General features: G+C 55.7%; 2 protein-coding genes across 7 annotated transcripts; one reads left to right on the top strand and one right to left on the bottom strand.

The window, feature by feature from the left end:
• Positions 1 to 6596: 6596 nt before the first annotated feature.
• Positions 6597 to 18546, bottom strand: LOC147128698 (transcription factor COE3-like). 2 transcript variants are annotated; one of them, XM_086015727.1, is made up of 19 exons: positions 17637 to 18546; positions 16458 to 16699; positions 16154 to 16294; positions 14151 to 15542; positions 13141 to 13297; positions 12994 to 13057; positions 12850 to 12905; positions 12479 to 12552; positions 12322 to 12390; positions 11781 to 11862; positions 10873 to 10990; positions 9954 to 10087; positions 9745 to 9871; positions 9582 to 9670; positions 8750 to 8815; positions 8493 to 8679; positions 8225 to 8419; positions 7848 to 8015; positions 6597 to 7072 (listed from the first exon to the last, which is right to left on the bottom strand). In XM_086015727.1, the coding sequence occupies exons 4-19, from the start codon at positions 14270 to 14272 to the stop codon at positions 7041 to 7043; spliced, it is 1740 nt and encodes a 579-aa protein (XP_085871853.1). In that variant the 5' UTR covers positions 14273 to 15542; positions 16154 to 16294; positions 16458 to 16699; positions 17637 to 18546; the 3' UTR covers positions 6597 to 7040. The 2 variants fall into 2 exon arrangements, with proteins under 2 accessions (XP_085871853.1, XP_085871852.1); XM_086015726.1 differs by lacking the exons at positions 6597 to 7072; positions 16154 to 16294; positions 16458 to 16699; positions 17637 to 18546 and adding an exon at positions 7084 to 7696 and having other exon boundaries at positions 7801 to 8015; positions 13141 to 14300.
• syde1 (synapse defective Rho GTPase homolog 1) lies at positions 17812 to 24084 on the top strand. Of its 5 annotated transcripts, none has more exons than XM_086015722.1 (14): positions 17812 to 18136; positions 18793 to 19004; positions 19076 to 19397; positions 19474 to 19767; positions 19855 to 20020; positions 20236 to 20402; positions 20473 to 20547; positions 20622 to 20710; positions 20831 to 20968; positions 21049 to 21175; positions 21421 to 21596; positions 21665 to 22135; positions 22415 to 22669; positions 22889 to 24084. In XM_086015722.1, exons 1-14 carry the CDS (start codon positions 18052 to 18054, stop codon positions 23000 to 23002), a joined length of 2691 nt encoding a protein of 896 aa, XP_085871848.1. In that variant the 5' UTR covers positions 17812 to 18051; the 3' UTR covers positions 23003 to 24084. The 5 variants fall into 5 exon arrangements, with proteins under 5 accessions (XP_085871848.1, XP_085871847.1, XP_085871846.1 ...); XM_086015721.1 differs by having other exon boundaries at positions 19474 to 19776; XM_086015725.1 differs by having other exon boundaries at positions 17814 to 18136; positions 21665 to 21920.
• The last annotated feature ends 301 nt before the right edge of the window (positions 24085 to 24385 follow it).

The raw sequence follows: 24385 nt of genomic DNA, 5'->3' as shown, positions 1-24385 counted from the left end.
GGGGCTGACGGGTGCGGGGGGCTGACGGGAGGCGGCCGGAGGGAGGCCGGCAGGCCCCTCTTTTGTCTCTTCCCGGCCGCGTCTGCCACTCGGCCTCTCCCGCCGCCGAGCCGCTGCATCTCGCAAGTGCGGTCGTGCGAAAAGTTGCCGCTGTGGACTTGGAAAGAAGATCCTGCTTGAAGACTTGTCTCGGGTAGCAAGCGGCGGCGTGTTGTGTAGCATGCAGCCACTCGTGTTGCGCAGCGGATTAGCGCGGTGCTAAAAGTCTGGACGTTAAATCAAAGGTAAAATCGGTTAAGGCGGAAGCGGGCCCATTTTATGGCTTTCAACAAAATGTCAGCAGTGAGACCTCCCTCGGGGGCTCCTTTAGAAAAGGACATTTTGTGCTGACACCACCAATTTGACTTGATTCAAATCTGCGCGCAGGCGTGCGCGAGTGTGTGTGCGCGTGTACCTTCTACATCATTCAAATCACAACTGTGCCCAAGAGGATGTGCATGGGCGCGCAAGGGTTGCATTCGATTGCAAATGTTGACTTTGGTCTCAATTATGTTCCAGCTTGTTAAAACAATCAATAATTCCCGTGTCGTCATGGCAACACAGTACAAATGAAGGCAAACATTCCTCAAACTTGGGAATGCTCACACAGCAAAAGCCGGCGTGTGTCACTCAAGTGTCCTTGAAGCCCCCACAACACAACACACACCGGAGCCCTCCCTCCACGCCAAGCCGTCCGGAATTTGCTCAGCATTCCAAGTCGACAAATCGGGATGCGGACTTCAAGTTCAACGTTGAACTTGGCGGTGGAGGCAAAGGCGATCGGGCCGTGCCAAGCGGGAGCGCAGAACAAAAACGCAGGTGTGTCATCATCAAAAAGGGGAGGAGGAGCAATGAAGGGATGAGTAGCGCCCGGGCCGCCAAGCTGATTGGAGCGGAGCTGAGGGGGCGGGGCAAGCGCAGCCCCGCAAAAGCAGGCGAGCAACTCCTGCTGGCTGGAAGGAAGCGTAACGTCCGCTTTTCAAAAGAACTTTTTGGGGCGACCGAACTTTTTGTCTCACTGAGCAAAGTCACACATGTAATCGCACGCTAATTAAACTTCTTCATTTCCTGCTCACACTCGCCAACTTCAGCTCACCCGCGGCGTGCCAGTCGAGTGTGCACCATTGTGCGTGCGTGCGTGCGTGCAAACGGGCTGTCAAAATGAGCAGAAGAGAAAAAGGTGGCATTGACAACTTTTTTTGTCGGTTCAGGGTGCACGCACGCGCGCACACGAACAGTGTATCGCTCTAAAAGATCAATTAGCAGAATATTATTAACGCCTGGTGATTTGAATGAGCAAATGTGTTGTCACTTGCGGTCTGTTACCATGGAGACGCCCTATGTAGCTTTGAAGTGCCGCCAGTGTCGTCATGTCTTGAGCTTGATTGATTGGCACGTGGACATCACCCGCCTTCATGTTACTCCACAGCGCCCCCGCCAGGATCAGCACAGCCACGCATGCGCACGCGAGGGCCACAACGGCAAATTGTTGGGCGCGTGAGCAGCCGCGCTTTGTTGCACTTGATGCGTCATCCGATCATCCTCTTCGTCTCAGTCATTGCAACGGAGATTGACGAAGGGCATCGTGCGAGCACACTTGGCCTCTTCTTTGGAGAACGGGGCTGGCTATGCAATTCTTTCAAAAGCATCTTTCAAAAAGCCCCAAAGTGTTTAAACAAACCGAAATGTGCTTTACGCGTGTGGGAGGGGCGAAACTATCAAAAAAGTGGGGTGGATTTTACTTAGCGCGCAAACAATCCCCCCCCCCCCCCTTATAAACTACCATCGATCTACTTTTGGTTGACATGGTAACCAAGATCATTGGGTGGCTGACAATTAACGTAAACGTCACCTGCACTGACCGAAACAGCGCAGGCTGTTTGTTTGCAATGCCTTGTAACGTCAAGACACGCACGAACGCACACACACTTGCACTTCTGACATTTGTCTTTCATCAGCATGGAAAGGTCGCGCGTTGGACAAACGCGCAGAAACTTTTTGTGAGCGAGCGCGGCTGCGTGCGCGCATTCGTGACGACGCTTCCTTTGAAAATGTGAAATCGGTGCACGTGTGACGGGCCGCTTGTGGTGGCCAAAAGGTGCGCGCCGGCGCGGAGCGAAGGCGGGACCAAGTGGAGTGCAGGCGGGCGCCTTGAGGAGGGAGGCCTGCTGCCCCCCCCCCAGCCCCCCACCCCCATCCCAAGCAAGCAGCCAAGTCAGCATTCTTTTGGATGACCCGCCGCAGTCGCGCAAAGCTCGCGTGGAGGTTCCACGCTCACTGGGCCGAAAGGCAAAATGTCACTCACCTGCCTGTGACGTTTTGCAGCGTTGCAGCTGAAACGCCAAGGCAGAAGCAAGAGAGCGCCAGCGACAAACCAAAGAGCAGAGACAGCAAACCAAAGTGAGAGGCCGTCACATGCAAGGCCTGCTGACAAATGGGCGCTCCCGGCCTCAAAGCCAACCCGGATGGTTCACAGCGCCTTTTGGCTTTCGTCTTCCACTCCTTATTTGGGCTTGTTGCACTTAAATTGCACTACGTGTGTGTGTTTCCCCGCGTTGCGTTGCCGCGGTGACCAGTAATCGCAAATTGATTGTGCCAAAAGGCCGTTCCAGACGCGCTCATTTCTGCGCCATTTCCACAGGGATGGCCGCCTTGCTTCATATTTGATTGGACGTTGCCGGGCTGCGCTCGCATCCGATTCCAGCCGCCGCCGCCCTCTGGGGGCAACGGAAGCCGCGCCGTTCCCGAGCAAACGAGCCGCCCGCCCGAGCGTCTTTTCCTCGCTCCTTTGCGACTTGATTTCATTCCATCATGCCGCTGCAATCGAGAAAGCCGTCCAACGCTTTGAGGCACTTTGTTGACCCTGTCGCGTTGCCATGGGAACCGCAGCGTGAACTTTGACGCCATTGCGTCTCCATGCAGGTTGTCTTGGCAAACAGGACGGCGGGACTCAATGGCCGTGCAGTTCGCTGCCTGCATCTTTCATTTAGATAACATTTTGTCGTCGTCATGTTCCCCGTCGCAGCGTTTCAAGAGCGGACGTCAATCAAAGGGAAAGCGGGAGAAACTCTTCTTTTATTAACAATGCTCGATGGGCCGCGCGCACACACTGACGATAGACTGGCTGTGTGCGCGCGTTTGCACGTCTCATCTGAAGGCCCTGATGGACCAAAAAGACGTTGACCAACAGTGACAGACGCTTCCCCCCGTGGCGTCCGGCCGACTGTCGGCACGTTACGCTGGAAAAACACACCGCGACGCTGACCATTAACATGCAGGAGATGTAATACCCTTCCGTACCATCGGCGGCGGCGGTCACCATTTGTCACGGTTAGAAAAATACAAGCGGAAAGCCGTCGGCCGGGGGCGGATTATAAAAACCTAAAAAACAATGCATTGGGCTCGATTCTTCGCTCCCGCGCAAAGTCAACCCTCACGTTCTTCACGCGGTATTGTGAAATACTTCAATTGTCAACCCTCGCTCTGGCGGAGGCGCGCTCACCGTTTATCCGCATTTGTCACTTCCCGTCGGCGCCCGAGCGCTGATTTGCTAGCCGACAGCCGACCGGCGTGAGCAAACGTCACCACGGGCGACGCCCATTCAACATGCGTGAAGGCCCCCAAGAGGCTTACTGACGAGTTACGACGGCGGGCGCTACACCAAGCGGACTGCGCATTCGGACGCTTCGCCGCCTCCGACGTCGCTTTGGTCCATCTCGGCCTTAACAAGCACGAGCCTTTCACGGCAAGCAAAACGGTTGAAGAGGTTCGTTCTGCAGTCCGCCCCGTTTGCCGCGCTTGAACGTCGGCGGTCGGGCCCGGCCCGGCCCCGCCTCGGCCCGGCCCCGCCTCGGCCCGGCCCCGCCCCGGCCCGGCCCGGCCCACCCGCCTTTGCTTTCCGGGAGGCTCATTCTTTGGGCTAAACGTGTTGCCCAACCTTGAGTGAGGCAAGTCGGAACCGACGCAAAACGGGGCCCATCGTGACAATGCGGCCCGGCTCGACCGAGCACGAGCTGATCGGCTGCGCGTCTGCGTGCGCTATTGTGTTGTCGGGTTGGAAAGAGGCTTCTTGGGCCATCCGATGGGTTGCGGCGCCATTTTGACTCCGCGTACGCCGCGGGCAGCAGAAGACGGACAAATTCGAGACGTTGAACCCACGCGTGTCCGACAAATGAAGGAAGCGGGTCGTTTGCTGACAATCTCCCCTGCTTGAGAATGACTGCGATGAAAGATGAAGCCGGTGAAGCAGGAAGTGGTCCAGACGCACTTCCTCCCGAGGAGGATGATAGTCATCCTCATCTTCATCCTCAGCAGGTCATCCGTCATGAAGGAAATCGGAGCTCAAATCTTCCTGAGCAGTAATATCTCTGTCACTCAACAGCGCCCCGCCCCCCCCACGTATGAGCACCGCCGTGGCCAACGTGGGGGGAGGGGGCGGGGCTGAGTGACAGCCAATCAGAGCGCGTGCTGATAAAAGTACTTGTAATGTACCAATGATAAGAAATAATCGACTTTCTTATTTTGGCCCGAATGGAATGTGCTGGCGACATCCATCACAGACAACTTTTCCAAGAAAAATAATAACACTTTTTATCGGGATCAAGCATTAAAACACGCACGCACGCACGCACGCACGTCCGCGCGCACGCGCACGCGCACGCAGCCTTTTTTCTTTCTCAACTCACCACCTGTGAAAGTCTGGTCAACAGGCTTGGGAGCGATGACGGGAATCGAAAGGACAAAGAGCGTCGATCAGGACGTCCAACTGCATGTGGAGTTTGTTTTGTTTTTTGTTTGAATGTGCTGCCCAACGGCCCAACAAGTGGCAACATCTCCGCGAAGGCTTTTTTGATGCGTAAAAAGCAGGACTGGCGATGACTTGTAATCGTTTCAGAACATCTTGTTGGCCAACCACAAAGCAGCCTGGAGACAATTTCGAGTGTTCGGCGAAGCCAACCTCAGAGCGGGCTGACGTGTGCGTGCTCACCACTTGGTCAGATGAAGCTCACCTCATGTGACCAGAGACAACCAAGACGACGGATGACAAAAAGCGCGCTTCAAGTCACTCTTCATTCTTCTGTTGCATTGTGACAGCTGGTGTGGGTGTGGTGTGCGCATGCGTGAGGAAGAGAGCGAAAGGGCGTGTGCTCTGGTGTGACGAGGGAAGGATAAGGGCGAAAGAATACGAAGTCTGTCATGGTTTAGCAGTCTGTCAGCTGAGTTTGGGGCGTGTCCTGCGGCGCCGCACCTGTTTCGCATCACCAATCGAGGACTTTAAAACTCACCGGTGGTCAGATTATTCGGTGAAGGTTCCGTTGGAACCAGGGAAAGGGTGGATCACACTAGCGTAGACAGCGAAAAAGTTGACAGACAAACATTTCTGAACAAAAGGTTACTACCGTCCAAAGTTCAACACAAATCGTTGGCAGCACACCAGGAAAAACGGAATAACAAAAAAACCCTTGTAAAACGAGGCAAGGAAGAAATTAACACACAATTGCCTGCCACGCGGGATCAGGAAAACTCCGATCGAAAAGAAACAACAACGAACGCCGTGCAAGAAAAGTAAAGCAAAACACTACACTCGGAAAAACACGCGAACCAGAGAACCAAGATGGATCTTTGTCTTCGAAAGTCCTTGATTGGTGATGCGAAACAGGTGCGGCGCCGCGGGACGCGCTCCCGACTCTGCTGACTCAAGAGGCCAACGTGTTTCAAACATCCAGCGAGGCCGCCGCAGTGCAAGTAAGTCTGGGTTGACGTGTTGCTGGGCTCCTGAGCACGCCCGCGATAGCGCGGGCAAGCCGGCAACTCCGGCCTTGACGAAACCAAGCAAGAAAGCAAGAGCTCTCCTGCGTCACGTATGTCCTCCGATCAGAAAAGACAAGCAGGCCTTGTTTGGCTTCATTTAAAAAGGATTCGCAGCCACTCGTGCACACAAAACAAGGGCGGAGGGAACGTGCGTGTTCGGCAGGCTCCCTAACGTGTCAATTCACAATTCATTCGTGAACATGACAAGCGATATTTTATTCAACACATTTTTATTGACAGAGGGCTGTGTGTGTGTGTGGGTGTGTGTGCGCGCGCGCGCTACTTTGGATTTTGGCTGCACTGACCTCGTTAAGCCTCGTTAGCTCACTAAGCCGTTAGTTGAGCGTCGTCCGTGTTTGCAGGTAATTCGTTTGTTTTGTCTCTTTGTTTGTCTTCTTTCACGTCGGTCAACAAACATGGCCGCCCTTGGGGTTTGCTGTGCTGCCGGTTGTCACGACAACAACAACAGCGATTGATCACTGAAGGAACTTCCACGTGACTCGCGATGGCAGCACAACGACAAAGAAGGCGCCGGAAAAGGTGTTAGCGCACGGCCACTAAAACGAGCCTTCATTCCGATTCAACTTCCTGTGACCTTGAGCACTTTGGCCAAGGACATTTGCTCGGTGGGGGAGGAGGTCAGATGCTGCAACCGCAGCGGCCTGCTTTGCTTTCACACAGGTCCTGGGGGGGATTGATTGATATCGTTGACAAGGTTGTTTCATTCTCAAATAAGGAACTTGGCCTGCGAATTTCAAGTTTTCTTTTATTCCGCGTGAGGAAAAACTGGTTAATAGTTGTTACATTTGTTCACTTTAAGTCACAATAAAAAGCACACAGCTTTGATTTGACACATTTTCTTTTTTGTTCCTGATAGAAAAACACACAAAACGTGGACGCACAAATGCACAGATGCAAACACACTCACACACAGCACAGATGCAAACACGCACAATACAAATTTAGCATTTTTGATGAAGCACAACATGACAGCGACAATCGACACAGGGCGGTGCGAGAGGTGGAGCTTGATGGGGAGAAAAGGTTGTTGAAAAGTTTGCCTTGCTCGCATCAGCGCGCCAACATGACATCGGTTGTTGCCCGCCCAGCTGCTCGGTTGGCGTCGGCCACGTCGCGCGGACGCTTCCCCGCGGCGCTCGCTCGCCGTCGCCGTCCTCCTCCTTCTCCTCCTACATGGGCGGCCCCACCAGGCCCGACATGGCTGTACAACGGCAAGCACAAATGGGCTCCATCTTAACAAACATGGACAGAGACGCTCAAGCAAAGTCTGGCCAGCCGGCAGGGAGCCGTGCCTTTTTTTTTTTTTATACACACCAAGCAGTTCCATCAATTTCAACCGTTTGCTCTTGAGGACTCTTCATTTTAGTTTGAACACTTCCAAACCTGAGCAAATATTTGTCCTACTCCGAGTTAGCTGCTCTAACCTGGTAAACGCACGGGTGTGAACCTACTGGCCGAATGCTTTCATGTCTTCTTTACTTAGTTGCCAACTGTTGAAACGGCCCGGTCCCAGCTGACCTCTGTGAGCTCCTCAGACGCGACTGCAGCTAGCAAGGACTCAACGGAGGCTAACTCCAACTTCACGTGGCTTGGAAATTGACCCACTGAAAATGTTCTGAGACAATAACAGAGTTTGCTGCTGCGCACGCTCGATTTAACACATGCAAACTGTTGACGAGATAAAAGAAGGAAAGCGTTTGGTTGTTGGGTGAAATGTCAATGAAATGTAGTTTGTCCTCCCAATACACGACCACCAGCGGGTGACGTGTCAACAGTTGACCAGAGACCGCCGATCACGATGACAAACGTCTCCATGGAAACATGTCTGGAAATGCAGCGCACTGACTGTTTGAGTCAATGAATGGCAAATGTGCCCACACGCACACTGGGTTGGATGTTCATGCACACTCGTGGACATGAAGTACTGACCATTGTCATGTAGGTGCGAGTGCGTGCGTGCGTGCCCGCGTGGTCACCTTGCAGCCCAGCGTCGACTCGGCAGTTGTTGGTCGGCGGCGGCGGCGAGGAGGCGGGCCTGACCACGGGAGCGAAGGCGCTCTTGGCTTTGACGCTGGCAGTGAAGGCAAAGACGCCGTGGGCGGAGTTACAATTGGACGCCGCCATGGTGGGACTGGTCGCCACAACTGAAAGGGCAAAGACACAAACTGGACTGAGGAGGTCGCACGTGGCGCCGTTTGGACTCAAGCCGTCCACGGGTGAAGCGCGACCGGGTTAGCGGTCTCGCCATTCCACCTGTCGCCACTCGCGCTCCCGGCAAACCCGAGACGTTGCCCTCCGAGGTGAAGCCGCCCACCCGCCGCGACCTCAACAGGGCCAGCGGGCGTCGACTTACCGCCGAAGGGGGAGTTGGCGGAGGATCCGTTGAGGAAGTTGGGCGAAGATGCCACCCCGAGGTTGGGCAGGCTTGCGTTAGCGTAGGCGTTGAGGCCGTTGCTGACCGTGTTGCCGTAGCTACTGTGCTGGGGGGTGGAGCCGGGGGCGTATCCTCTGGGGGACTGCTGGCCGCCGCCGTTGCGAGCGTATCCGCCTGCCGGAAGAGGAGCGAGAAGAGCTCAGTGGCCGGCCGAGGGCTTTTCGGCTCTTTGTCGCCCGCTGGGGACCTGGCAAACTTTGAGCTCGGGCGGCGGCGGCGGCGGCGGCGGCTTCGTTGGCGTTGACCCCCAGCTGGCCGCCGAAGGAGTCGACTCCCATCATGCCGTGGGATGCGGCGTTTGACAGCGACGGCGGGTTCCGCGGGACGCTGTACAGCGCCTCGGCGATGTCCGTCGCTCGCTTCAGGATCAGCTCCTGCGCAAGAGCGCGCGGAGCAAATAACGACTCCCGTTTCTTGCTCCGCACGCACGCGCGAGACGCTCACCTGGCTGCTATGAGGCATCCCATACAAGGCCTCCACCATGTCAGCGGCTCGCTTCAGTAGCACTTCCTGTGCAGCAGGAAGTGACATCGACAGCATGCATCCGACTTTTTGTAAAACACATTATTATATTCATTAAGAATATGACTACTTTTATCCATTTCTACATCTCTTCACAAAATCAATTCAATCACAGTTAAAGCAGGGCGTGTGCGCGCGCGTGTGCGGGCCAATCTCCTTTCTTGCCACATGACTGCACTCACTGATTTCCCGATTTGACTGTTTCAACAGTCTTGTTTGCCGATGGACTTAAACACACACGCGCAAGTGGATGGAGAATTGAATGTGTTTTTGTTCACTTGCGTGTGTGTGCGCGCGAGAACAAATGTGCATTTGGATGACATCAGGCATCAAGCGAGGCTGTGATCGGCTGTTGCTAAGACGAGCGGCGGCGTTGGAAAAGTCGAGGTGGCGGGCGCAGCGCCCACTGCTTCCTTGCTCGGAAGGTGAAATGACGCCAGGGGGCGGGCCGGGCCGGCCCCTCTCTCATGACATCACTCCGACATCAAGTTCGGCCGCCGGACCGGAAAGGTTCATCGGCCAACCGGACTCATTGGAGGCAAAACTTGGCGCCGCAAACAACAGCTGAACCACATCATCATGTGACATGCGCGGTGAACAACAAGTGGCCCATGCACACACACACACACACACGATATCAACGAGAAAATAAAGTGACAATTGTTCTTCCATCACGGTTGGTTCCGCTCGGCTGCTCCGAGTGGTGATAGGCATCAGTTTAACAGGCTCCCGCGTGTGCGTGCGCGCGCGGTACCTTGGGCAGCCTCTCTGGGTCTCCAGGGTGACGAGGAACGACCTTCTGTAACCTCTGGAAGCCGTAATCGATGGTGGGCTCATTTAAGGCTGACCGAGAGAAAGTTGGCCAAGTTTCAAACGGCGTCCAAGGGACGGCGGCGGCGGCGGCGGCGGCGGCTTACCCGTGTAGATGAAGCGTCCGGGCGCCCCTTTGCAGAAGTGCTTGGACTTGTAGGACAAGGTGACCTCCACCACTCCGGGGATGTGCCGGGGGGGCGTTTGCACCCGGATGGCGTGCGGCGTGATGAGCTGGAGCGCACAACGCCGGTCAGGGCACGGGCGCTCGCTCGCTAGCTGGCTGGCTGGCTGGCTCTCTGGCTGGCCGGCTTACCTCGCTCCACACCAGCATGCTCCCGAAGACCACCTGAAGGCCGTCAAAGAAGTTTTCTCCGATGAGGATGACGGTGGCCCCCCCCGTGGTCCATCCCTCGCTGGGACTGACGGCCTTGATGCACGGGCACGCCGCTGGGGGACAAAAAGGGACTTTGCTTTCCCCGAGGGCTTCACCTCACGCACACGCACGTAGCCGGCTGCTGATGATGATGATGGTGATGGTGATGGCGATGATGATGATGGTGATGATCACGGTGATGATGACGATGACCATGGCGACGATGGCTTCTTCTCCTTCTGCTCCTGCACATTAGTGAGCAGCGTGCGAGACGTGATCCTGTGTGACAATTTCCGACGACGTTTCGGCACCCGACAAAGGAGGAAAGGAATCCGTTGAACGGGACTAAGGCTTCTTCGGGCCTCGTCGTCAATCAGACGAAACGGCGACGTGACGGAAAGCGAAAGCAAATCTTGACTTGTGGCTCGTCCAATCATCTTTTGAGCCGGCCAATGAGGAAAGTGCGTTCAAGAAACACTCGGAGCCACCGGATTGGGGGGGTGGGGGTGGGGGCGTCGCCATGGTGACCATCTTTTAATTAGGAAGGCTATTAAAGAGCTTGAACAGCCGCACACACACAAAGCCGTCTGCGGGCCCAGGGAGGGAAGCGTGAGCTCTCGCCCGCCACTGCCGAGGCGCTGCTGTCGTTTCTTCTTCAATCAGCAAATGAAGGCGCTTTGACTTCACGACACGTGGCAACCTCACACTTCCCCCTTGCTCGCAAACATTCAAACCGTGCTCAACATTGAGGATTCCCACGGGACGGGACGGGACGGGACGGCGGCCGCCGCTACGCTAACGTTAGCCAAGCTTACCGCCGTCCCCTACGGGCGCCTACGGGCGCCTACGGGCCACCTACCTTCGGACGGGTCCAGTCTTCGAGCGCGCCGGCCGTGTTTGGAGTTGTTGTGCACAAACATATTGTCCGAGACGGCCAGGACGTGCCCGTCCACGCTGAGCGTTGTGGACACCACCACCTGCAAAGCCAAACAAACCAAGCGAGCACCGAGTGAGCGTTTCACGAGGTGGACGGCGAGCAGTCGCTGACTCGAAGATGGCCACGTAGTGACGGCCAATGTGCCCGCCTCCCTGCACCGCGTCTCCTGAAATCCACAACGACGTCTTTTGGAGGCGCTCAGAGGGGAGCCAACGCTCAACGCCCGAGGGGAGGGGCGGCGGAGACCCCCTTTGACCGACTGAGGTCGGTCGGCAAGAAAGACGAGCGGTCGGCGGCGCTCCCACATCGGCGGGCTTGACGAGCGCAAAGTCGGGGACCGTCCATCCTGACTTGCTGCCGCATCCCCCGCACGTCCGTTTGCTGCGCGGACAAACCCAGGACGCAGATGGGATGGTGGCCCGGCCTCTCTTTTGGCGGCGATCGCGGCCAGCGCTCGTGGCTGAGGCCGGCGGCGGCTTTCGTGGGTAGCGGTGCCAGCGCGCGGGCGGGCCTGGAAGGAAGTCGGACCGGACGGCCCGAAGCGGGCGGCGAAAAGGACCTGCCCGAGCCCGTCAGGCTTTGGCGTCGCGGGGCCAACTCAGCGTCTCCAGCGTGGCTGCGTGCCACCTCAAAGCGAGTCAAGAAGGTGTGCGTGAGTGCTGGTGCTGGTGCTGGTGCTGGTGCTCCTGCGTTGCTTCTCAGTCTGCCGCCTCCCGTTGCTTCTGGCGTGCCCGCTTGCCCTTTTCAGGCAGCCCTCGACACCTCTCCGCTCTCCCACAACTCTTAGCGCGCGCGCGTGTGTGTGCGTGCGTGCGTGTTGTGTGCGTCACCTGAAACCTCCTCATGTCTCTCGGGTTTCCGGCGTTTTTCAGACAATTCTGGTTACACTTGAGGAAGAACTTGAGGAAGAACCTGCAAACAAACAAGCGTCAGAGTCTCGCGCACGGAGCGGCTCGCAACTTGTCGTTCAATTCAACGAAGAAGTCCGCGCGGCGGGCCGAGCTCCCCCCGTGCTTTTCGGCTGCCGCAACGACCGCCGCAGGATGTGCCCTCCCTCAAGGAGATGAATCGTGCGGGTGACAAGCTGCTAAGATTCCGCCGGCGAGAGGCGAGGGACTCAAGTCTCACACGGGAGGAAGAACATTGGCCGGCAACCCGCATCGGGGGACCCAAAGTGCTCGCTTGGCTTGGCTTGGCTTGGCTTCGGCCAATCCATGGATGTGGTGATGTCACAAGCTAGGCGCCAGCGCACCTTCACAAGCCGCTCGACGTCCGCCTCGGCGCGCGTCAAAGCACCCGTCCGCATGGCAGCTTTTGCATGTGTGTGTGTGTGTGTGTGTGTGTGGGTGGGAACACGTGCGCGCCGGCTACCTGTCGATGACGACCGGGTCCGAGGGCGTCTCGTTTCGGTTCCCGCAGCTTTTCTTATCGCAGCAGCGACTGACGGCACAAAAGGGGGAAGCGGCGGGGGGACGCGTGAGCGCTTTTCAGCCTGACGTCAGTCGAAGTCAAACGCCGGCCCGCCTACCTGCACATGATCTCGTGGGTCAGCAGGACTCGGCACATCTCCGGATTCTTGTCCTGACCTTCATAGACGATCGCCTGACACGGTGGGCGGGAGGGGGGCGAGTGGAAAAAATGGCCTCAAATGGCAGCTCCAAACTCGTTTTGATTGCGCTTGTTAACTCACGCGAGCGGCAACATGTCAAAGAGAAATGCAATTTTCAGTGGGACTCGGTGTCCAACTGGCTTGAATTACGCCCAGTCAAATACGACGAGACAAATGTGACAGAAAATATTTGCAAATGATATTTTGACCAGACGAATTTCTTGACTCAACTTGTCAAATGTCAAGTAGCAAATGCACGACATCGAATTTGAAATGGATCAATAGCTCACCTGCTTGGTCATGGAATCAATGAGCCGTATGTAGAGGTCCTGCTCCGTTCGCACTCCTAGACACGCACGCACGCAGGCACGCACGCAAGGTTTCAGGGGCAGCAAGATGTGGACTGCGCAGGCAGACAGACAAAGGGAACGCACCGTTGCCGTAGAGCAGCTGCAGCTTGTAATGAATTCCGTTGTTGGTTTTCTCTGCCGTGGGCTCCTACGAGGCAAAAGCAAAGACAGCTCAACAAAGAGATTGCGCAGCGTGTGGCGGAGGCCGCGCGGGCCTGCCGGGCGCCTCACCGTCTCCTTCTCCACAAAGTCCACGTAGGCGGTGCGCTCGATTTCCACCGGCTGACCCTGCCGGTCGTACAGCGCCAACACGAAATGGAAGAAGTTGGACTTTCTCAGATTGGACGGCGGCTGCTTCTCAAAGTGGGCTCGCGCTAAGCCCACCCCGCTGACGCGCACACACAAATACATTTACAGAGCACAACGCTTGCAAAAACATTTGTCCATTTCCTGACACTTTTTTGTTTTTCTTCCCCCGCACGGAGATGCTTTGATCTCCTTAGTCCAAATTGCTGAGCGCATATCTCGATGGCTGAGAAATGGAATCAAGTGAAAATGCGAAGAAAGAAAACGTGCGATGTGACGACAGATGACAAATTGAAGCGAAATCCACAAAATCCCAAACCTCATTTGTCGGTCGCATTAAAAGGTGCACGGCCCGAAGGGCACGAGGAATTTCATTCCTTCTCAGCAAAAGGAGCAAAAAGGCGTTGTGGCCTGCATGCGCATCTCCAACGTTAACGATAACGATGATCAGCGTACACCTGATTCCGATCCAAGCCTCCTCAGGGCGTGTGTCAATAACTAGGAGGATCGGACGAACGACAAGAAGGATGAAGAGCGAGGCAAGCAACAACAATACGACCGATAAAGATAATCAATATGACGACGACAACAACAACAACGGCAATAATAATAGCAATAGAAATAGAACCCCGTTTTCATTGCATGGATGCAAATAATTGAATTGGACATCTGGAGGTTCGGGATGAAGTGCAATATCAGAATTCTGCTTGTGAAAGTGATGAACATGACAAACCAAGCAAGTGGAAATGGGACTGGCGGTCCTAGTTGGAAGATTGAAGCACAGATTTGGAAGATTGACTTTCCAAGTTGGATCTTCTGTCTCCGAGGGACAAAAGGCGGATGGGATGAGATGAGATGTGGGGAAGAAGGACCGAAGGACGGCGCGGTCCCGCCGGGACCCGGTGTCCCGCAATCCCCCCTCGGGGCTCTTTTACCTCTGAGCGGCGGCGTTGGCGTCCAGCAAGCCGCCGGAATGCATCCACGAGCGAACGGCCAACGGCTCCTCCTTCAGACCGGCTGTGGAGCCGCGCGGGAGCCCGTCGGGAATCCCGAACATCCCTCAAGACCCGCACCGGGACCTGGACCGGGATCCAGAAGAAGCCGAAGGAGACGGCAAGTGGAAGCAAGAAAAGCACCCGTCTTTAGTCCTCTCTCGTGGAAGTTGGAAAAAGTGGCCCAGAGGGCGAGCAAAAACGTTGTGCCGCCTGCCTGCCTGCCTGCCTGCCTGCCTGCCTGCCTGATGGGATACTTTTATTTGGGTTTTGCTTTTTCACATTTAAAAGGCGACCGCGAGAGAAAATTTCACTGGGGAATTCAGGAGCGAAAGAAAATCCTCCGGGAAAAAAAGGAAATTGAAGGAAAGCAAAGACTCCCCCCGCCCTTTTGCCGCTTTTCCCCAAAGACAAGGCGAGGCGAGGCGAGGAAGAGGAAGAGGACGGCGCGATGACAAGAAGGCAAAGGACTCTCAGCCCCGCGGCCCCACAGGACCCGACGCCAAAACCCCAAAACCCCACGGCTGTGACGCCAGGGCAGCGTGGGCGGGGCCTGCCCTTATAAGGACGGGCGGGCCAAGTGATGGAGAGAGAGCCGGCCGAGCAAGCGCAGAGAAACGCACACCTTCGCTCCTCTGGATGGTCCGCCCCCTTCCCCAGCCCTCAACTGGTCTCCGCGGGAAGAACAAGACAAGCACATCAAGATGCTTTCTTTGGAGGCTTTTCTCCTAGGCTGGAAAAAAAAAACACGACTTGACTTGACTTTCGGTTGCACGTGATACAAACTAGACACACATCATTTGTTTCACACTGTGGAGGAGAAGACGGGAAAATGACCTCGCTTTACCACATTTTCATCATGTGCAACGCGCTGTGAAAAAAACCAAAACGCTTTGTTGAACTAACTCCATTTGATTTTGTCAAGTGGTTGCACAAAATAAAACCACCAATACATTTTTTAATTAGATGTGCAGTCTACTTCAAAACATATCTGGATCCAGGTGATTTTATTTCATGCAACTACTTGACATAATAAAATGGAGTAAATTCCACAAATGTTTTTTTTCCAGGGTACATGTTCCAATGAAGTCAATCCAAAGGATATCTTTTTTTCTGTGTACAAGAGTGCGCCGCAGCACTAAATGAGGGGCGCGTGTGTGCGCGCGCGTGCGTGTGTGTCGCCTTGAAGAGAGTCACCCCAAGACTTTGATGAAAGTGGCAGCTGAGGAAGGGAAGGGAAGGGAAGGGATGGACGGACGCCCTCTTGTGGAACGCCGAAGGCACTCGTGAGATTGTTTGAATTTCTCCTTTGAGCTTTGGCTTCCACTGGAGTGTCTGAAAAGACATTCAAGACATTTTTATACACCTTTGTCGTGTTGGAGCTCAACAAAGTCTCAAATGTGAGGGCTTGGATTCAGGATCAATGAAGAACTCCTTGTCATCAATTCCATCATTGCATTCCCATTTGATGACAAGGAGTTCTTCTTTTCTGCCATTTTGCACCGGTTTTGAGTTCAAATTGAGTTCATTTTGCTTCATCTGGGGTATTTCAAACTCATAACATTCTATTATGATGTCGTGTCATTTTGTATTGTTTTTATCCATTTCCTATACGGTTTAAGTAAATTTACATTTCAGTGTTGACTTAAAGGCATAACCTGATTTCTGCAGGCCTGAATATGATGAAACACATGTTGCCTAAATAAACAACAGCTCTCTCTCTCTCTCTCATATACACACACCCACACCCGCATATATACATACACGCAAACATTAATACACACACATATAAATACATGCATACACACACACTGTGCATACACGCGTCAAAAGTAGAGGGTCGGTTTCGTCGGATCCCGATACAATTTGTTTGGGGGAATTTATGAGTGCGCTTGAGCGTGTGTTGAACGTTTTGGCCATGATCGTGTCTCGTGCCTCTGCCATACCGAGAGCCAAGCGCGGTGGCGGCATCGTCACGAACGCGGGCCCTTTTCCTTCATCTGGACCTGGCGCCTTTGTCAAGATTGAGGGAACTCTGAACCGCTCCGATTAAGTAGCAGTCGGCGTGAGCACCAACCGTCAGGCTTCTGCCAGAAAGCCAAAGGAAAGAAAACGTCAGCAAAAGCCTACTAGAACATCGGACCTTTATTTGGAGATGAGCCGAGGCCCTCGAAATGGTGGCAAGTGTGCGCAGACTCCCAATCAACAGTGAGCCTAATTCAGTTCATCCCGATTCAGCTTTGAACTCACCTTTGGCTGCATGCTCGGCGGCTCCACCGGATTCCAAAGTCCCTCAGAGCCCTCTACCAAGCTTCTCCTCATCAGGACTCGTGCAGGTTCCACAACTCGCTAAGCCTGGTGCACCTCTCGAGCTAATGCTAATTGGCATTCCAAGCCGGGCCCTCTTTTCGCTTTTCTTGTCTCGCCACTGAGTTGGATTGAAGCGTTCACGCAGCTCCGCGCGGCTGCTGTTTTGTGGACTCTGCCTCCATCTAAAGGACAAAAAGGGACTTGCATCACCGATGGACATTGAAATTCAGACAAACTTCAATAAAAAGCTCGTCAGATCTGACACACTAGTCTACTGTCTCTGTCGTCGATGCGAATTTAACTGTACTCAGGTACAGTTTGTATTTTTTGTCGGGTTGACTTTTTTTGGACTATTGCAACCTGCAATTGAGAACAGATACCTACGTTCTGCTCCACTCTTGTCAAAATATTCCAAACAAACAAACAAAAACAAACAAGATGCTGAAATAGAGAGCGCTACGCAGCTACAGTTCAGATATTCATTGATTGCTAGATTGGGATCTTGGGGAATAACATATAAGGTGAAAAAAAACCAAGCCGCGAACCGGCAAGAGGTAATGACGACGGTGCAACCGATCGGGACATCCCCGATCCATGACCTTATACAAACGAGCCGTTTGTTGTCACCTCCAGGAATGATTTGTGGCAAACGTGTTGAGTCGTGTGTCAGCTTCTATCCCTTAATCCCCTCAATCGAATCTGAACAAACACGCCCAAGTAAGGGGTATTTTTTCCACTCGCTATTGGCACATTAGCTAGCTTAGCATTTTCCAAAATCTGTTGTCAAAGTTAGCAAAGGTCTGAGAAGACATTGTTTCGAGAACAAGAGTTGAGCCACCGCCAGCCGTGCGCCGCTTTCCTACTTCCCAGTACGAGACGCATTTTTCTTCTACCGTTCTACACACGTGTACTCGCATGAGTACGTTTGCCACCTTGAGCTTCCCCTAACCCCCGACGCGTGCTTCAGGTCAGACTCGGCAGCAGCCAGTCAGGCCTCAGCTACACAAAGAAAGCCCAAACCGAGAAGCGCGCTGCCAAAAGACAGCCATGACGACTGGCCATGACGACTGGCCGTCGCACCAGCGCGCCCGCACGTCCGCCGCCGTCACCTCGGCTCACCAAACAAGTCGAGCTGCGCCGCTCTGCATCTTCCCAGGACTCGTTGGCCACTTTGAGTTCTTGGGGCCTGCGGAAGAAAATTCGGACTGCAATTCCCATGAGCCTCCAGCGGCCAACGGACCCCAAACCCCCGCCTCCGCTCAGCCCCCAGCATACCCCACCCCCCCTTCCCGCCCCCGGTCCGCAGCTGTGTACCGAGGAGAGTGGGAGGAGGAAATGGAGGCGGAGGGGGGACTTTGGGAAAGAATGCGTGGAATTCATTTCCTGTTCTGCTCGCGCTGCTCCGAGAGTTGGGTTGGAAAGACGAGGAGTGAGGAGAGATGAAAGAGTGAAGGAATGCCCCGATACTGTCGAGCTTCTCTCCCCGAAACAGCGCAGGGAGCAGCCGGACGGGACGGACGTCCGCCAGCCGGCCATGGCCCAGCCTCTGCTCCAGAGAACTCTCTCCCGGCTGCGAGGCAAGAACCGATCGCGCAGGAAGACGGAGCCTCAAGTCACCGGTGAGCATGGCCGGCACGCGCTTGGCCTTCCTCGTCCAGAATTGTCTCTGTTGCGCTCTTGCCTCTCAAGACGTGACCACAGTCAGACGGGGAAGCGGCAGCCATCTTTGACGACGTCCAAGTGAGCATTTGAACCCCGGCGCGTCTTTGCCTCTGACTGAGTCGACGTAGGACTGCGTTCGGGTCAGGTCGAAGGTCGGAGGCATTTACCCGATGATCGCGTGATCGAGAAGCACATTTCCCAACGCGATCCGTACGGGTGTCGCGTGTGCAGTAATAAGCGACATGGAGAAGGGACTTCCCGTCAGTGCTGTCAGTGTGCGTCCTTCCTGTTTATCTGTGTGCTGTCACAGGAGGGAAGAATTTGATAGATTAGCCCGATTAGCCTTGCCAAGCTCACTGCGTCTCTTCCTGTCTAATTGAGCGTGTGTGCGTCAGAGTGGTGAATAGTGAATAGAGGCAGTGTGCGTGCCGGACAGAACAGAGACTTCATTCACGCGCTCACATTGAGCCCACCACCTTTCACATGTGCACAAAGTGATTCTTGTCCGGGAAGAGGCCAACAGCCAAATAGCGGATGTGGCTGGAAAGCGTCGCCATGTCAACGCGCCATGTCTTGACGTGAAGTGCTATTCCGCGACCTGTATTTGCTGCAGATGCCGCGGTCCGACCCGACGTCATATTCCCTCCTCTGACGAGCAAGTCCGGCGAGGCGGCGGCGGAGCCCGAGCCCCCGGCACTCAGCCGCGCGAGCGGCGCAACTCAGCAGCAGCAGCGGTGGCTCTGGCAAGGATCAGAAGCTCGGCGCACGCCTCGAACCCTTGACGTCGACGGAGACTGGGAGGCGGCAAAGTTAACGCAGGATAAGGTAAGTGACCACGAGGGGCTCTCTCATAAAGCTTGGCGGCTACATCCTCGTTTTGCGCTCGAACAACGCAGGTGGCCTCCCAGCTAGCAGGCGGCGCCGCTCACCAAGTCGTCGGCAACAAGCTGCGCGACAAGCGGGCCTACCTGCAAAGCTTGGATCGCAGCAGTCGCGACTGGGTGCTGTCGGCGGGAAAGTCCGACACTCGGGACGAGGCCCGCGGCTCGCGGCGGCAAAGCGCCGGCGACATTTGGTACAACCCCATCCCGGAGGAGGAGGATCCGTCCGGACAAGCGCGGCCGAGGAGGCGGCTGAGGCCCGGCCCGGCAGAGGGAAGAGCGCAGGAGGGACGCGACGGCAAAGACGCGGCCGTCGGCCTAGCTGCCGAAAGCTCAGGTAAGGAGGCTCGCCTTCTGTTGCCCGGCCTTCTTTTCAGGCTGCGTCACGATAGCCCGGCGTCTCCTTCCGCCAGACTCTCAGCCCGCCTTCCCAAAGAAAGGGGGTGTGATGGGCAGACTCAGGTCTCCCGGCACAGTGAGGAAACTCTCGCTGAAGATGAGGAAACTTCCCGAACTCCGACGCAAAATCAGTCTTCGCTCCTCCCGCGTTGGACAAGGAAGCGACGGAGCAGGAGGAGGTGACCAGAGCGCCAATAAGAATGCCTCCTCCGACCACAATGTCCTGAGCAGATATCATCTGGATAGCTCGGCCCCTCCCGCCTTGCCACTGCGGCGCTCATCGAGAATACGCTCAGCCGGTAGAGGAGGTCAAGGAGCTCGGCCGTCACCTTGCCGCTTTTTGCCTCACTCGTCCTACCACTCCAAATGTCTTCTTTCGACACCGATCTCTTCAGGTCATCTTAGCGATGGAGACTCACCGGAACCGTTGCCGCGGCAACCTGCCCATTCGGCTTCCTTCCCGCTCTACGCGGGCTCCGAGGCTTCTTCGCGATGCGGCCGGCGCACAACTGGCTTACTGACCGTTCACCTTCTGGGCCTGGACCAGATCAAGACAAAGAAGTAAGCGGGAAAAGGGAGCGCGCGTACAAAGCAACGTACGAGGCCCGTGCCATCGCCACACTTGCTTAGCCCCGATGCGCACGACGCTCTGTGTCCTCGCTAAGGCCTGCTGCCGCGTGTTAGCAGAGAGAGCGCGCCGCGCGGTGGGTGCGTTGCAGTCGGGAGGATTCCGAGTCTCGCTTTTGAAAGGTCCGATGCCCGTCCGTCTTCCCCAGGCCGGACGAAAGCAAAGAGATTTTCCTGGCAATCCAGATTGACGGAATCACTCGAGCCAGGACTTCCCTCCTCAACCCGGGAGCGGGCCACGGCGTCTCTTTAAACCACACGTTCCACCTGGAGCTGGAGAGAGCGCGCCAACTTCGCGTGCTGGTACTTCGGCCAGGTACGGCTGCGTTCACCCGCACGGTTGGCGACTGGGGCGCTTACCTGACTTTGTCGGACCCTGCGTGCAGCTCAGCCACAGTTGGACCGGATCAGGAACAGAGTTTGCGGTGCGGGGGGAGTGACCATCCCGCCGCTCTTTAAAGGTGCGGTACTGTACAGCAAATCACTTTGGTCAGTGACGGCAAGGTTTGACACCGATTCTTGACGCGGGCGCCAGGAAGTCGCAGTCAGCAGCTGTGCGTCAAGTTGGAACCGAGAGGCCTTCTTTACATCAAACTCTCACTGCAGGAACAGTGGGACGTGCAGGTAGGCGTGTCCAAGCAAATTCTCACACCATCAGCTCAGACAGCAAGAACTTGTCGGACCAGATAACGTTGACCTAACACCGTCCGTCTCTCTAAGCCTAATCGTTTGGGTTCTTTTCAGTTGGCCCGCGATTCGGCCGGCCCGGCTAATGTGTTTGGGGTGGAACTGCGCCGCCTGGTGGAGGAAGAAGGATCTGGCCCCGCGGTCCCTCTGCTCATCCAGAAGACGGTGGCAGAGATTGAGCGGCGGGGACTGAAGGTAGCGCGGCGGCCTACCTTCCAAAGCGGGACGCGGTCAGTTGACAAATGTGCCCGACTGCTGCTGCTGCTCTTGTCCAGGCGCTGGGTCTCTACAGACTGTGCGGTTCCGCCGCAGTCAAGAAGGAGCTCCGGGATTGCTTCGAGACCAGCAGTTCAGCCGTTTGCCTCGGAGAGGAGCTCTATCCCGACATTAATGTCATTACAGGTGACGGCGGAATGAGATTTGTGCCGCTGCGGCCGTGCGCCGGCCACATTCTGCACTTTCGCTGAACGCCCTCGTTCGGCAGCTCAAATGCGACGTTATGACTTCCGGGCTTGAGCTTCGGCGCCTTTTATCGATGTGCATCTTTGGAAGTTCATTTGGCGAAGTTCTGTAGATGACTTTGAAACGTGCGACAAAAACAATAGTAGGAAAAAGAGCATTGAGTTGAACGACTTGCGCTTGGACAGGCATCCTAAAAGACTACCTGCGGGAGCTGCCGTCTCCGCTCATCACAGCCACTTTGTACGAGGCGGTGACGGAAGCTATGACTCGGCGCCCTCCACCCGTCCCACCGGCGAGCCCTGACCTCCAGTTAGCCGAGAGCACCGTGGCTCTGCTCTCCTGCCTGCCGGCGCCGGAGAGGGTGAGACGGCAAGACGAGGCTTCCCGAGCCGGAGCCGGCGGCCCACGCTTTGCCCTTCTCTCTCCTAGGCCACGTTGACTCTGCTGCTGGACCATCTCAGCCTGGTGGCGCACTTCAGCTCCTGCAACAGGATGACGCACCAGAACCTGGCCGTCTGCTTTGGCCCAGTGCTCCTCAAACAGACACAGGAGGCCTGGAGGGAAGGCCGGGCCGAGGGAGGGCCAAGAGCGGCCAAGGCCTCACGTCAAGGGGACCGGTCAGCCAGTGCGGTTGATTTCAAGCGTCACATCGAGGCCTTGCACTACCTGCTGCAGCTGTGGCCCGGTGAGAGGACGGGCTGCCCTCAAGCCGACAGTTTGCTTTGCGGTGGCTTTTCTTTTTCGCCCGCGATTCCGGTGACGAGTGCGCTCGTGCGACGAGATTCGAACGCAACGATCCGGACGGTTTGCAGCCATTCCAGGAGGCTGTCGGCTGAAATTGACATCAAAGTGCCCACTGGCTCCCGTAGGAAACGCCACCTGACCAAACCTGGAAAGCAGGTGAGCCGCGCGTGACGTCCGCAATGCCGGCCGCAATGCCGGCCGCAATGCCGGCCGCAATGCCGGCCGCAATGCCGGCCGCAATGCCGGCCCGTGGGCACTTGGGCGCCAATTCGGGGGCGCTGCCGCGTTCCAAAATCGGCCTCCTCGGATGGCCGAAAGCGGCTGGATTCTTCCGCGGAAGCGCAATTCGGCACAATGCCGAAAACGTTTGGAAAACGACTTCAGCTGCAAAACGATGGCGAGCGAAATTTGACCTTGGCGACGTTCCCTCCGCAGTGCCGAGCCACCGGATCCCGCCCGAGGACGGGGCCGATGTCGCCCGCCCGACCTTCCCCCACCGGACCCCCGAGAGCCCGGAGGAGGAGGCGGAGGAGGTGGTGGTGTCGCGCCGAGGGCGAGACGGCGTGGCCCGCCTGGACAGTCCGCCCCCCATCAACCGCTACGCCGGCGACTGGAGCGTCTGCGGGCAACAGCTCGCGCCCGGGCAGGAAGCCGATTACGACGAGGTGGCGGGGAGCGAAAGTGACCAAGGTCAAGTTTGAGCTTTGCATGTCTTGAAGGCAAACATTTTGCATGTTAAAACTGCGGCGGGGAAAACCCTTCCAAGCGCCAATTTCGACTGCCGGTTATTCGGCCAAAGTCTCCGTTTTTCAGTCTCGGATCCCACTTCTCAGTGTCATGTGAAATGGCTCAAACGAAGCCCGACTGCTTTTGGATTACTTTGATTTGTTTGACCTTATGTCATCGTAGGCGGCGAAGGTGACGAAGGGAAGAAAGAAGCGTGGCTTTCGGGAGGCGGCAGAGCGCTCTACGTGGAGGACGTCCTGGACTTTGACGCTCCGTTTAACTGCCGCCTCAGCCTGAAGGACTTTGACAGCCTGATTAACGACCTGGACCGAGAGCTGGCCAAACACATCAACATTTGCATGTAGATTCGGAGGAGCGGCCGAAGCCCGCATCCAAGCTCGCCGGGCGAGGAATTGATCCTCTCATGGATTGCCCAACAAGGAAGCCGATGAGCAAAGGACAAGCGTCTCAAATGAGCCGACTGTTGACTTTTTGCACTGTTCAAGCCATACGTAAAGCTGCACTCACCTTTGATGAATTTTCCAAATTGGGGAATTTCACCTTCAACTAAAGATGCCTCACGAGTCCATTTGGAATCTTTGAACGTTGAGGCCGTGCTTCAAGGGGACGTCAACCCCCCCAAATTCTTGCCAACAATCTGTTCTACGCAGGCCCACTAGTCGAAACACGGCAATCTGAGTAAATCGCGTTGGCGGAATAGGAGTTAAGCAGCAAAATACACACATTTTTATCCATCTCAGGGGGTGGCCATTTTGTGACTTTCCGTCATCTGAAAATGATGCGACAGTTCCACCAATCGCGGCTCATGGGTTTTGTGAAGCCGAGCCATGATGGGCTGTGCCCCGAGCGACTGCGATGTCATTTTCAGTCGACCGCAAGTGGCAAAATGGCCGCCCCCTGAGATGGGGGCAAAAAAAAGGCCGGATTTCACTGCTGAACTCCTATTCCACAAAGGCAATTTGGATCAGAATGCCGCGTTTCGACCAGTGGGCCTGCACACAACAGATTCTTGTCGAGAACATTTTGGGGTCGACTTTGGAACTCAGATTGTTCCATGTTGGTTCTTTTCCATCCACTGTCACACAGCAGAAGGCCTCCCAGCGTCACTTGGATTTCTTTGGACTCGTGGCTGTGCGTCGTGACGCTGAGCAGTATTGACTGATGCGGAGCAGCGTTCAGGGTACCAAGTTGACAGATGCTGACCAGCGTCCACGGTACCAAGCGTGCGACTGACGCACCAGACTGATGACGCGTCCGTACGATTGTGTTTTGCACACATTTCACACAATGCACTTGTTTTTGTAACCAAAGTATGCACAGCAGCTTGTCTGGCTACAAAATAAAACTCATCACTTTTTTGGGGGTCTCAAAGTGAGCGCAAGCCGCAGCCCGCCAAACGTCAAACACTTGACCACTTACGACCGAGGCCACCCTCACATCTTTTGGCCAAACCATCAAAGTGCCGTAGCTACAGTTCAAAGAAGTACCAAGAGTAGCGTCGAGTAGTGACAAGCTCAAAAGCATACCTTCGACATCGAGCACAAACGCACAGCACCTCCATTTGTAGCAGAAGAGAAGCGGGTCGAACCGTGCGCTGGTTCGGTCTGCGAAGAGACGAAAACGAGCCGCAGCCGCTTGCCGCCAGCCCAATCTCGCGAT

Source organism: Filicampus tigris, chromosome 19 (assembly GCF_054856515.1).
Source record: "Filicampus tigris isolate MCC_2025a chromosome 19, RoL_Ftig_1.0, whole genome shotgun sequence".
NCBI classification, from domain to species: domain Eukaryota; kingdom Metazoa; phylum Chordata; class Actinopteri; order Syngnathiformes; family Syngnathidae; genus Filicampus; species Filicampus tigris.
The sequence above is the reverse complement of the archived record's forward strand: the minus strand, read 5'-3'. Positions and strand labels throughout refer to the sequence as shown.

Excerpts from the sequence above, each read along its gene's own strand:
- LOC147128698 (XM_086015727.1), bottom strand. The coding sequence starts at position 14,272 with ATGTTCGGGATTCCCGACGGGCTCCCGCGCGGCTCCACAGCCGGTCTG. Across the intron at positions 13,058-13,140 it reads ACTTTGTGGAGAAGGAGACG|GAGCCCACGGCAGAGAAAAC; the intron begins GTGAGGCGCCCG and ends TTTGCCTCGTAG. Across the intron at positions 11,863-12,321 it reads GACCCGGTCGTCATCGACAG|GTTCTTCCTCAAGTTCTTCC; the intron begins GTAGCCGGCGCG and ends GTTTGTTTGCAG.
- syde1 (XM_086015720.1), top strand. The coding sequence starts at position 18,052 with ATGGCCCAGCCTCTGCTCCAGAGAACTCTCTCCCGGCTGCGAGGCAAG. Across the intron at positions 21,176-21,420 it reads CGACATTAATGTCATTACAG|GCATCCTAAAAGACTACCTG; the intron begins GTGACGGCGGAA and ends GCGCTTGGACAG. Across the intron at positions 21,597-21,664 it reads GCCTGCCGGCGCCGGAGAGG|GCCACGTTGACTCTGCTGCT; the intron begins GTGAGACGGCAA and ends TCTCTCTCCTAG.